Genomic DNA, 13,279 nt, shown 5'->3' with positions numbered 1-13,279 from the left:
TAAGTGAAGAGATATGTTCTGCGATCTTTAGTCAAGCCTATTTAATCCTACTTCCAATGAAGACTCCTGCAAGGCTTGAAAGCTAGTAACTGTTTTTGAGATTTTAATGGCCAAAACAAGTTATTGCCCATCATAGCTTTCAAATATATTTCCAGAATGATCATACCAATGCAAGTTATCAGGAGAAACTACCCTTGGTGTGCTTTTCTAAGTAAATTCATGGTTGCTTTATCAGACATTGAATCTTTTGTGGGTTTCATGTAAAATTCTTAAGCAAAGATGCAGGTTTATTGTACTGGAGTAGGCGGGAGGAAGAGGAGAAGGATAAAGATCCTTTAGCAACATTGGACTCTAAAACTACATTTGCAAACAGTTCTTTCTCACCAGCTCCAAAACTAAAACCATCATGATATTAGAAAATAATAACTGGGAGACCACTTCTTTAATTCTGATAATCCTTGTTCCTCTAAAGGTGCTAAAGATTATTTGCTGGTATTTTTTGCCACCAAAGAGTAACATGGCTACTTTGTTGGAGAAAAAAGCCTAGTTACATGAATCCCTAAACACTAGGACACCTTTCCATTTTGACCCTGAAAGGGGAAAAGCTTATGGACTAACTTACACAGACAAATTACATTTATTGTTTTAAATAATAGAGTAAAATTCCCACAAAGTAAGTCAATTTGTTGTGCTTGAATTGGTCCATATCTCAAGAAGCTCAAGAATACATTTAAAAATGGATATTTTTTCAACAACTAGTTGGCCACATTAATAGAAACACATATTAAATTGTCTGTGCCTTTTTTATTTTCTGTCTTCAGTTATAGTCTGAAAGTAAAATCAATTATTTGTAAACAGTCATATTCGGGGACATGGGACTATACTAGGAGGAAACCTGTCTAAATACATTTTTATTTCCTTTATGTTAAAGAGTCAGAAGCTAGCTTTCTGCACAAATTTATTTCCCTGCATTTTAGGGTCAATACAGAGATCAGGTATATGTCAATCAGCTATAAGATTTTTTTAAAGGGAAAAAAAACTGCTACAGTGCAACTATTTTAAAGTTGTATACAGCAGAAAGTATTTATGCACAATGGCCTGAATCCTATTACATACTTGCATAAGTAAATTTGTGCAAGCATTGGTGGCAAAGTGCTGCTCAGTAAATGCTGCAATTTGCATTCATGGACATTCATGCCCAGATGCATGATTGAGCATTTACCCAGGAATGCCATCAGCAGCTCATCACTGAGCAACAATTTGGCAACAAGACGTACACAATTTCCTGTATGTGTGTATAAATGATGAATAGAATTCTGGTCCATGCTTAATTCTCCTGTACAATCAACTGGTCCTAAAAGTACTTAATGTTGGAGGTCCATGCTCTTGCTTTCACAGATGATATGAGAGAGTTATTATACATTAATAAGAGTATTCTGAGAAAACACATTCTAGATTTAGCATATATAGCAAAAGTAAAAATCAAAGAGTTGTGGCACCTCACAGACAAAACAATTATTGCTCACTTGTGCCTGTGGAACTGTAATCCACAAATACAAAAAACTGTAATCCACAAAAGCTCATAATGAAATAAATCTGCTGTAAAGTGTTTCAACCCCTTTGGACTTTTAGTTTTGTTAAAACAGAGTAGCACAGCCACCCTGTTGGAAATTGCTAGTTCAGGTTTAGATTTCATTGTTAAGAGAAGAGCATAAATAATTTTTTTAATTCACACCACAGTATATGTCATTATAAGCAAATTCATTGCCAGCAGTAACTGTATATTGGCAAATACAGGATTTGGTTGTAGACTGGATATGGAATCAACCTTTATGAAACAGATTGTGCTCATGAATAGAATACAATGTATTCAAGTGCACTTGGTACAAGGTTTGCCTGTTCTGTTTCCTCTTCTTTTGAATGTACAAATTAAACTTTGAGATGATAAAGTACTGCGAGGTCCATTGAGGAAGACATAGCTGCATCAGCTCCAAATGTTTATGGCTAAAATGAAAAATGATTTCAATTTAACAAAATATATGTGTAGAATTCTAGACCTAATCAATGGCATGGTATGGAACAAACATGATATCTAACCAAAATCAAGACAAACCTGAAGGCCAATTCACACATTTGCAAAAAATAGTAATAATAGAGTGGGTATCAGAGTAGAAGACTACTACTCCCCTCATGCTGTGTGAGATTTAAGTTGAATAAATACAGTAGTACCTTGGTTTGTGGAATGGATCCGTTCTACACAATGTTACATAGTATGGAAATTTCGCAAACCAAAATGCCAATTGCGCTATGAAAGGGGCGGCATTATAGGCGCAATGCACCCTGGGAAAGCCATTTCGTAGTACAAAAAGCAAGAAGAAAAGAAAACCACGTAAACTGGGGCTTTATTTCTTATAGATTTCGGTTTGTAAACTGAAAATTACGTAAACTGAGACGTTCGCAAACTGAGGTACTACTGTATGTTCATATTTAGTTATGCAGTAACAATAAATGTGTACATCCAAGGTCAGACAAAGTCATGTATGCATCATAGGACTTATACATAAGCCCACTGTTTCTCATCTTAAAGAGGATTAAAATAGCCAGTAATTAACAGGATCTAAAACATATTTAAAACTCATACATGTTTTTATCTCACACACTACTACTTTACTTGATTGGACCTGAAGAAATTTGAACACTGCATACACAAGCTTTTTCTCACCCCTTCTCTTGCACTCTCTCAGTATTTGTTGTTGTTGTGTCAACAAGTGGGAACTGATTTATAGCAATCCAAATTAGGGTTTCAAAATAAATGAAAAATTAAAATAGTAGTTTTATCTGTTCCACACTCCCAGTGAGCTTCCATGGCTAAGCAGAGCTTCTAACTTAGGCCTCCAGAATCCTAGTCTGTCACTCTATCCACTACACCACATTAAGTATCACCTCCCAGTATTTAACCATTCTTTGTTAGGATCAGCTCTGACTTATTTAATTATAGGTGTTAAGGACAGCATGCTCACCATCTGAAGCTTTGAGTGCTTTGAAATGATGTAAAGTGTACCTATAGGAATAGTGGGATTGAGAGTGACAAATAAGCCAGAGACCTTTGAGTAGTGTGGGTGGGATATAAATTACCGTAAATAAATAAATATATAAAATAAATAAATAAAATAGAGTCCCATGGGATTCCTCTTAGATTACTCCTTAAAACCCCATCTTTTGTCCCCTGCATTCCTCCAGGGTCTAGTACAAATGCTTATAGTCAAAATTGGTTTGGTATAAATATGGATCATCAATCTCCACCCATACCTGTTTGCACACTAGAATCTTCAGGGATATCCACTGAGTGCTTCACTGCCCTCACTGGTAAGGTGATCAGGGGCACAGTTGGCCAAGAAAGTGGTTCCACTATGTGTGTATGTCTTCATGAATCAAACAAAGACAACTTTGTGTGTGTGTGTGTGTGTGTGTGTGTGTGTGTGTGTGTGTGTTTTACTCTGGTTGCCTTTGTTTTTGATGGTTGTACAGTACTTATTTGGTCTTTTATTTCATATGTTCAAGCTAAATTAATTTCCTGTTGTTCCCCTTGTTATTGACTCTGCATTAAAATAGCTTCAGATTGAGGAGTTTTGCAGTTGATTAATCATTTTAACAGCCTTTTGGGTAAAGAGGAGCCCATATTTTCCTAGGTATTCTGTCAGATGCCACACGTAGCACAATGATGATATCTTAATATTATCTGTTCACTGACACTGTGTTTTTTGTTATGTTTTGTTTATATTTTGTTTTGTTTCTAGCTCCATCAACCTTCCCAGACACAAGTAGGACAAGGAGCATCGCAATCTAACCTGCTGCATTTGGCTCACAGTCAAGCATCCATGTCTCAAAGCCCAGTGCGCCAGGCTTCTTCCTCTTCCTCTTCTTCCTCCTCCTCTTCAGCTCTGAGTGTTGGTCAGTTAGTCAGCAGTAAGTCTAGCACTCTTCTGATCCTTATTTCACCTTGTCCCTCTCCATTCCCAAATCTTAGATTTTCTGAGAAATTTAGAAACACTGCCAACTGGAAGAACTGAAGAATCATTAAGTAGTACAAACACATGATGGCAGACAAACTAGCAGCAATAGATTTTAAATTCAATTCAGACTGCAACAGTTTTGTGCAACAGATATTACTGGGCTTCTAATAGTGACTCTGTATTCATTGCTGACATCTACAAAAACCATGGCTCTTCAAGATCACTGGATAAATGCATATTCATTCTTTGATAAGTGGCTCAAATGAATGAAGTCAATATTGTAAATAGAACAATCTCACACTGAGTTTTGTATCTTCCCATGTAACCTCAGTTTGCAAGTTTTCTGCTCAAGCAATTCACATGTTCATCTGTGAAACACTGAGTAACAGGAGAAATCCTGAAATGATATCCGTACCCGCACATATCTATGTAGACATTGGATCTCTGCAGTTGTTGAATGAGTGAAGAATATTCAGATATGTGAAACATTCTGAAATCCATTCACAGGCTTTGCAGTTGGACAAAAGTGGACTGGGTGCAAGAGCTGATTATTAGAAGTGTTGAGAAAAATAAGGGGAAAAGTGAGAGTTAGTTAAGGCTTTCTGAAGAACTGGTTATAGGAGGGGCATAAAGGAGAACTGGGGGTGTACAGTCCACCAAACCAAATATAGTAGGTGTTGGCTTACCAGAAATTTGCCAAAACTCCTGTGTTTTGTAAACTGGCTGGGGTTATTGAAAGGAACAATACATGATCACTGTGTGTTTCTTGGCATGGTGTTTCACAACTCAGGCAGATGTGAGCTAAACGATTAGAAAAGGGAAGTCTGTTGATAGTGGAAGAAACAACATAGCAGAAAAAATATGCTTTTGCACACTGAGAAAGGAACAAAGACAATGGCTGATATGTGTGTGACACAAAGAGCTTGTGTCTGAAAGGATACCAGCAAAATGGCTTCCCTACAATGATTGGTGCCCAAACTGTAAAAGCTAGAAGCCCATATGGGGCTGGAAACCAAGCCTTATGAGGAAAGATTGAAAGAACTGGGCATGTTTAACCTTGAGAAAAGAAGACTGAGAGTGATATGATAGCACTTTTCAAATATTTGAAAGGCTGTCATACAGAGGAGGGGCAAGATCTTTTCTCGATCATCCCAGAGTGCAGGACATGCAACAATGGACTCAAATTAAAGGAAGCCAGATTTCGGTTGAATATCAGGAAAAACTTCCTAACTGTTAGAGTAGTACGACAGTGGAGTTGGTGAGTGCAGGCATTCAAGACAAACTTAGATAATCACCTGGCAAGTATGCTTTGGTTGTATTCCTGCATGGAGCAGGGTGCTGGACTTGATGGCCATGTAGGCCCCTTCCAACTTCACTTTTCTATGATTCTATATCACATGGGCTTCACATATCACCATCACCTTTTATGCCTCCATGCCTCTGCTCCATACCACTGGTGGCTAATGGAGAAGGCATGAAAGCCCACAGCATGGTGACCAGGGTGAGGAATAGGCCCCCACAGAAAGCTTATTTTCTGTGGAATACTCACAGTGATTATTACATATGCTCCATCCAAAATGGTCATTTTATTATTGTATTTATATACTTAAACACAGGGCTTTTCCAATCTCTGCTCAACCCTTTACATTCTGCTTCTCTCCAAGGCAGCTAATAATGAATTTTTAAATATAGTAATTGAAGTATTTGTTAAATTGTTTAAAATTCTCTCCCTGTAATCAGGATGGGCATATACAAGGAGTTAGCAGATGCTTGTTATTGTTACTTAAAGCAGGATAGACAACTGAGACCTTTGTTAGTGGTAATGTTAGTGGTAAGGGATCCTAAAAGTTGCTGTCTCTGACATATGCAGGACCACAATTGCCCATGCTTGATTTAGAAAATAATTCTTATAAAGAATGTTCAGAAGCAAAGTCCTCTTGCTGAAACTAAGCAGATCTAGCTCCATATGATGCCTGTGGGGAACAGGGTAGGGACAACTTAGAAAACATTTATCATCTTCTATGACAACCTTATAGGAGAGTAGGGGATAAGTATAGTCACTGTTGTTGTCGTTGTTATGTGCTGTCAATTTCTTTCTGATGTATGGTTGCCCTGATAGGGTTTTTGAGGTGTGTGAGATATTCAAAGTGTGGTTTATCAGTACCATAAACCCCTCAGTTAGTTTCCATGGACAAGCTGGTATTTGAAGCCAGGTTTCCCAAGTGTTAGTTCATTAGTCTATCTACTACACCACGCTGGTTCTCATAGTAACAATACCCAAAGAGAAAATAACACATTTTCCTAAAACCTTCAATTGTCCTTCCATGTAGAGGAAATTCCCTAATTCCAGAGTTGTGACGGGAAAAGTCCTGCTCTTGTAAGCAGTAGTATATAAAATAGTGATATCTGAAATAAAACGTCCCCACATACCCTTACCTCATATGGAAAGACAAGTTACTTTCTTTATTACAAAGCTAACTCTATCCTATTTAATGCAAGCTAACAATTATATATGAAATATCTCTGTGTCTCTTGCTGGACAAGGAGGATTTATGGGAAGTTCCAGTCTGAGTAGAATTTTAAGCACCATGCTACTAAATGTAATTTTACTGCAATAATTCTACAGAGAGATTGAGCTCTTAATAGTAATGGGCGCAAGCTACTATAATATAGTGGTCTGCACATTACATATGTAATCAGGCATGTACCTCCAATGTTTAGGGAAATGGAAGGATTATTGTGGTGAAAACATTTTACACCCCAAAGGCTCAGGAACGAGATGAAAAACAATACAGAGATCGTGTGGAGGGAATGACTTCCCTGCACGCAGGACTGAACTACCCTTTGAAATCTTCCTCTGTCCCAGTCCCATGCTGTCTCCACCAGCTTGGAGAACACTTTCATTTAGCAAGGGATCAGTTGCGGAAAGGGAGGGGGGATACCATTCTCCAGCTGTTGTGTCATTTCCCTTGATAAGTCTTAAATTGACCATGTTTCAAGCACCAAAGGAGCTTTCCTCTGGTAGATAGCTTTTATTATGTGCCCTTTCAGGGACAAAAGCTGTATCAGTGCACTGCAACAGAGGAAGAAGACCAATTTATTCTCACAGCATTGTGGGCATTATCTTCTGAAAATTCAGTGGGGGGGGGATAGAACATGTGTGAGTTTTACCATTTGATGCTTGGACTTGCAGATGTTCAGCGCCTTAGGTGGCCACTGTTTGAAAAGCTCAAGAATGAAAAACAAAATTACTAATTTTGGAAATCTAGAAACAAGTTCCAGTTAAAATAATGTGACAGAAATAATCTTAAAGGTATATTATTTAATGAAACTGCTTTTGAGGAAAGAGCAAGAAGAATATCTGTGGTAAATTTAAGACAAAACATATTTTTCAAAGCTGAACATTCATTGAAGTGCCTCTATTTACTTGCTATAGCCTTGTTTCAATTCTTGAGTTGGCAACCCCAGGAGCAGACAGTATTTGTGCTTTATCTGATCATTTGCATTTTCAAATATTTAAGTTGCTTTCCAAAGCTGTCTGGGTAAAGTTTATGCTGCTTTTCATGGTGGAAATTGCTATCTTAATCTAATGTTTTTATGTTACGAATAATTCAAATAATTTTCAATTATTTCAACAGATCCCCAGACAGCCTCAAGTGAGGTGGATGGGGTGAACCTTGAGGAAATCCGAGAATTTGCCAAAGCTTTTAAAATCCGACGCCTGTCCCTTGGTCTCACCCAGACTCAAGTTGGTCAAGCTCTAAGTGCCACAGAAGGTCCAGCCTACAGTCAATCTGCCATCTGCAGGTAACAAGATACGTAGCCAATGCTTGTTTTGTTCCTCCACTTTTATTCTCTGAGGGCTTATTATTACTGTTTGTGGTCTTTATGAATTTAATCACAGGGAAATGGAAAAGAGACGGTTAGTATGGAAGACAAAGATGACTGAATGCTACAGTTATTAAGCAGAAACAATATATTTTGCCAAATGTCCATAACATAACTTTCATGTTCTACCTCCTTTCTCTTCCCCCCCACGCCGCCGTTTTGTAACAAGTAGGAAACAATAAATAGGTTCCGGCCTTGAGACTTAATGCAGTAGTAAAGCTGGATGCCCTGCTGCTCCTGCATAAGCACCAGCTGACCCTCTTCATACTGTGCCATTTTCTACAGATGGGGTTACTAAACAAATATTTCATGGATGCCTCCCTGCTAGGTTTAAGGCTTGAGTACCATAGCCCACACTTCATAGCTAAGATGTTAATGATGATTTTCCTGAGCAATGCTGTGGAGGCTGCAGGGAGTGTGTATGCGCGCATGTGAGTGCGCGCACACGCACGGTTGTTTTGTCATGGCAATTTTTTGCAGATTTTCTAGGATTAATCTTCAAAGTGTATCAGGAAGAATGTGCTAAGGCAGAAGAAGAATGCTCAGAATGTGACAAAATTATGAAAACAAAGCCGTCTTTATACAGTTAAAGGTCTTGAGCGTGACGCTCCTATGCCTTCATGTATGTGAGTTACACTACTCCCATGTTTATGCATGAGGTAACAAACACACTTAGGTAACAGCTTTTTCCTCTTGGGCAATGCCTCGTAGTCCTCCTCCATCAGTGAAAGCCAGAAACCAACTCTAAGCTCATTTAAGTGGATTTTGTTCTTGGTGATCCATGAAATACTCTGTCTTTTTATCTGCTCTTTATACTTTTAATGTATTCCCCATAGAACGGATGTGTACTTTTCCTGCAGTTTAAGACTAAGGTTATAAATAACATCAGTATGGGGTAGTGAGCTTGCAGCTCACATTTTGCTCAATGATTTTCCATAAAACCCATTGATTGTTGTTAAATACAAAAAGCTCCGTAGGATCCTCTCACTTCTATGGCCTCCCCTACTGTTTTTTCTTATAAGATACCTCCCTGTAGAAAATAACCTTTATTCAGTCTATACAAGGATACTACTGCTGGGAAATTTGTTTCAAGGCTTGTATATTGTTATATGAAACCTCACATACTGAAACACAAACACTAACAAGCCACACAGTGTTCTGAATATGATATCCAACCTTCCCATTGCTTAATTTTAATTTTATCTCAATAGGCAATTTGGGAACGAAACCTAAACAAGCAATAATTTTTTAAAGCAACTGTTAGTGTGTGGCATTTCTACTAAATTGTATCATAGTGCAAATAAATTAATGCAGTTCAAAATGGTTTGGTTTAATCTTCTATAGGATTTTGTTTTGGCTAATGAAGAGATGCTAGTGACACAGACCCGTACCTTTATCCTTTTGAAGTCCAAACAAAACCACTGAAGACTTCAGTGGTGCTAAATTTAATCAATTATATAAACCATGTAATTTCATGGACCAAATAAATAAATAAATAAATAAATAAATAAATAAATAAATAAATAAATAAATAAATAAATAAATAAATAAATAAATAAATAAATAAATAAATAAATGTAATACAATTCCATATTAAATTCACTCACTGCACTCACATAATTCTAGATGGGAATTACCAAAAGTATTATTAGACATGTACAACTATATTTTTAAAAACTGATATTTACATAAATAAATTGTACACCTCCGTACTTTATTGTGCCCAAAAACTCACACCAAGTTATTGATACATTTGATATCATGTATACCAAAAAAGCAAACAAGGGGCAAATAGTAGAAAGATTTGTTGTATCACTAAGCAGTCATAAGATGTTGGTGGAACAGCCTTTTGTATGATCTCAGCAGCTTTGCAACAGAAGCAGGAAAAAGAACTGCTGCCTTGTACTACATAAGTTATACCATATACATATAGTAGATACTACATTACAGAGATATGGAGTGGGAGGTGTGAAGAAAGACAGGCAAGCAAGCAAAGAATAGCATTATGATGGACTGAACAAACAGTCTGTTAGGCTTCGAAGGTATGGACAGATGCTAGGAGCCTGAGAATGTGGCAAAGGGCAAGTGTGTAACAACTCTGGGGAACTTGCGGGTAGAGAGTCTTCAATCCACAGCATATGTTTGATGGATAAACACAAGATTCTCAGATCCAGAAGCATCACAGTCCAAGGGGTATGGGACTCACATTATACTCATTGCCTAGCTGCCAAAATATCTCAGTTCAGCTCTGACTTAGTGATCTGGAATCTCACAGCACTGAATCAATTTGACTTTCTACAGCAACTCACTCACAGAAAGTATTCAGAGTTTAGAAAAGTTATTTTTGGGACTAAAACACCCAGAATCTTCCTGCTAGCAAAACACTTCAGAAATACTGTATGTGGAATTGATGATATTGGGAGGATAGTGACTGGTCTCCAAGGGAGTATTGTGGCTGAGCTGGTATTGGAACTTTGGAATCTTATAGTAATCCAAATGCATTGCATGTCTAGAGATCACTTCCTTTAGAAAAATGCTGTTAAATTTCAATTAGGCTTTGATAAGTGATTTGTGCATCCACCTCTAGCAATTCCTACTTACCCATAATTGTTTGTGTACAAAACAAACAGCTGCCAGTTGCAGGATGCTACAATAAATATGGGTCACATCCTTCAAAGAACAATGGCACCACAGCATGATTTGCCATGATAGTAAACTAGACTGTCCATGCTTTAAATAACAGTATATTTTGCAAAAGCTATACTGCATATGTAAACTGGGTATTTTACATGACTGAGTGGAAAAAAATAATGTATGAAGCTTTAGAAAGAGTTGTGTGTTGTGTCAGTAGGTAAAGCCAGAGCTGAAATGGCCTTGGTTTTAAAGAGAATAAAGTCCTCAGTATAGAATTTTTTTCCCCAGGTGTTGCACAAGATTTGTAAAATCTGGTCTTGCAGAGGGCTTTTGATGGCAAAATGATACATAGAGGACCTCATTTACAGGAAATGATATCATTTGGCACAGTGTGCAGACATCCCACAATAAACCCAGCTTGATGCCACAGTATATTAGTGCACTATTATGCTGGGTTTCATCTGGAAGACATGAGTTTCTCTTAGTGCAACTACTTGTGTAGGTATTCAAAATAATTACAATGTGTCCAGCTGTTTGAACTGAAGACTGCAACAGCTTGGGGATTTTTTCCTACCCAGAAAAGGAACATAGTGTTAACTTGCATACAGTGAAAATTGCTTTAAAAGGGAAAGGAAGAGGAGACCTGAAATTCAAAGGCTAACAGCTGGTTTACGAAATTAAAACAGCAGCATTAGGGGTAATATGCTACTGAAAGGGAATAAGATCTCAGTAAAAGTCAACACAAAACAAAACAAACCACTGATGTCATTTCCTGTTTTTAACTGTGTTAAGCTCAGTCATTGCCAATAAGATTTTGAAGAACAGACTTTGAAATCTGATATGTGTACCTTAACAACAGGAGTTTTTTCCAAGAGTGAAAGCTCCAATGGACACACAGGACTATTATCTCCAGAGCGCCATCCATTTCAATGGATCAGGTCAATATTATAGCTATATTCCTGAATATATGCAGTCAATATTATCCACTGAAATGAACAGAGTAGCACATGTGCACCAAAGTTCCCTGTGAGCCTCTGGAAGCACACAGATCTCTGGACTGGAGCAATTGGTTATATTAAGTAGCATTATGGCAATTACTTTTATCACCATAATTGTATGTGTGTGTTTAGATTATATATATAGATATATATATTTGTAAAACTGACAGTTTTCATAATCCATTGTAAATAATCTCTGCCAGTCAATTAGTCAGGCAGGCAGGAAGTCCCACCCTGGCAGAGCATCAGTGTAAGACTCTTCTTTTTCAATTTTCCCCTCAGACACACCATCCTGAGAAGCCACTTTTTCCTACCACAGGAAGCCCAAGAGAACACTATAGCTAGCAGTCTGACAGCCAAACTGAACCCTGGCCTTTTGTATCCTGCCAGGTTTGAAAAGCTGGACATCACCCCTAAAAGTGCCCAGAAGATAAAGCCGGTGCTTGAACGGTGGATGGCTGAGGCTGAGGCCCGCCATCGAGCAGGTATGCAGAACCTTACTGAATTTATTGGAAGCGAACCATCCAAAAAGCGCAAAAGGCGCACCTCATTCACACCACAGGCTCTAGAGATTTTGAATGCCCATTTTGAGAAGAACACACATCCCTCTGGGCAGGAAATGACAGAGATCGCAGAGAAACTGAACTATGACCGGGAAGTAGTTAGAGTCTGGTTCTGCAATAAGAGGCAAGCACTGAAGAACACAATTAAACGCCTAAAACAGCATGAGCCTGCAACGGCCGTCCCGATGGAGCCCTTAACAGACTCTCTGGAAGAAAACTCTTAGATGGATAGATTTATAGAAAGAACACAAAAGCAAAGGAAATTTTAAACATTTGAACTCTGTAAAGATGCTCTTTCACCACCCTTGTAAGTACAAGACTGAGAAAACTACAAGATGGACAGAACAATTTATAAATGTCTGTGGGTTTTCCTAGATAAAAACAAGCAGAAAAAAAAACACAAAAAAATACACAGCACTTAGTGTGTGTGCGTGTGTGTGGTAGAACTAGTTCCAAAAGACCAGTTTTTTTTAATGGACTTAAAAGTAAACCAAATAACTGCTTACTTTTTTCCTGTATATTATGAAAATGTGAACCAGTTTTATGGAAAAAGAACACAACAGCAACAGCAGCAAACCCTTAACTGTTTGTAAAACAGAGAGAGAGAAAAAACAAGCCTGCCACCTGGAGGAGTATTGTAGCCTTTCAGGTATCAAGTGCTTCTTCACTATGAAAACTATTAACCAAAGTCAGAAACATGGCATTGCAAACTAGATTGTTAGTCTACTCTTTTATGAGTGATACATTGTCGTAAGAATTTTTACATTTGTACTTTGCAAAAAGGACAATTAATATTACAAGACTCTTTTTGTGTGTGCATCCTTTCTCACATGCCTAGCACAAGGGCAAGTGATGTTTGGTTTGAGCTAAAATGCTCAACCGTATTGTTTGTCACATGGTTTTGTGATCTCCAGATGTTCGTGTGCCAAAATGACTGTTTCTCTAAACTGTTCGGTTTCCAGATTTGTTTTATTTAATATTTTTAACTGGACTTTATTTACTTGCCTGTTGATTCCAATTTCATTGTCCCTTTATTTTGTCTGCCTTCTCCATCATCATACCATCATTCAAAAGAAAACAGAACTTTTTTAAACATATAAAATATAATGTTATATAATGTTATCTACATTAAGGACATATTAAGTAACCTGAAGTTTTACTTACCATGTACATCTTGACCCTT

At 37.6% G+C, this 13,279-nt stretch overlaps 1 protein-coding gene across 3 annotated transcripts in view; it reads left to right on the top strand.

The window, feature by feature from the left end:
- POU6F2 (POU class 6 homeobox 2) overlaps nt 1-13,016 on the top strand; it is a 414,737-nt gene extending 401,721 nt beyond the window's left edge. For 2 of the 3 annotated variants that reach the window (XM_073003768.2, XM_073003767.2), the window contains 3 exons: nt 3,798-3,966; nt 7,652-7,820; nt 11,816-13,016. In XM_073003768.2, coding sequence (XP_072859869.1) covers nt 3,798-3,966; nt 7,652-7,820; nt 11,816-12,320 — 843 coding nt within the window. In that variant the 3' untranslated portion in view covers nt 12,321-13,016. The remainder of the gene's footprint in view (nt 1-3,797; nt 3,967-7,651; nt 7,821-11,815) is intronic. The other variant, XM_078377478.1, reaches the window with a different exon arrangement.
- The last annotated feature ends 263 nt before the right edge of the window (nt 13,017-13,279 follow it).

The sequence above is a fragment of the Pogona vitticeps genome, chromosome 6 (assembly GCF_051106095.1).
Source record: "Pogona vitticeps strain Pit_001003342236 chromosome 6, PviZW2.1, whole genome shotgun sequence".
Lineage (NCBI taxonomy): Eukaryota > Metazoa > Chordata > Lepidosauria > Squamata > Agamidae > Pogona > Pogona vitticeps.
This window is presented reverse-complemented; position numbering and strand designations above follow the sequence as displayed.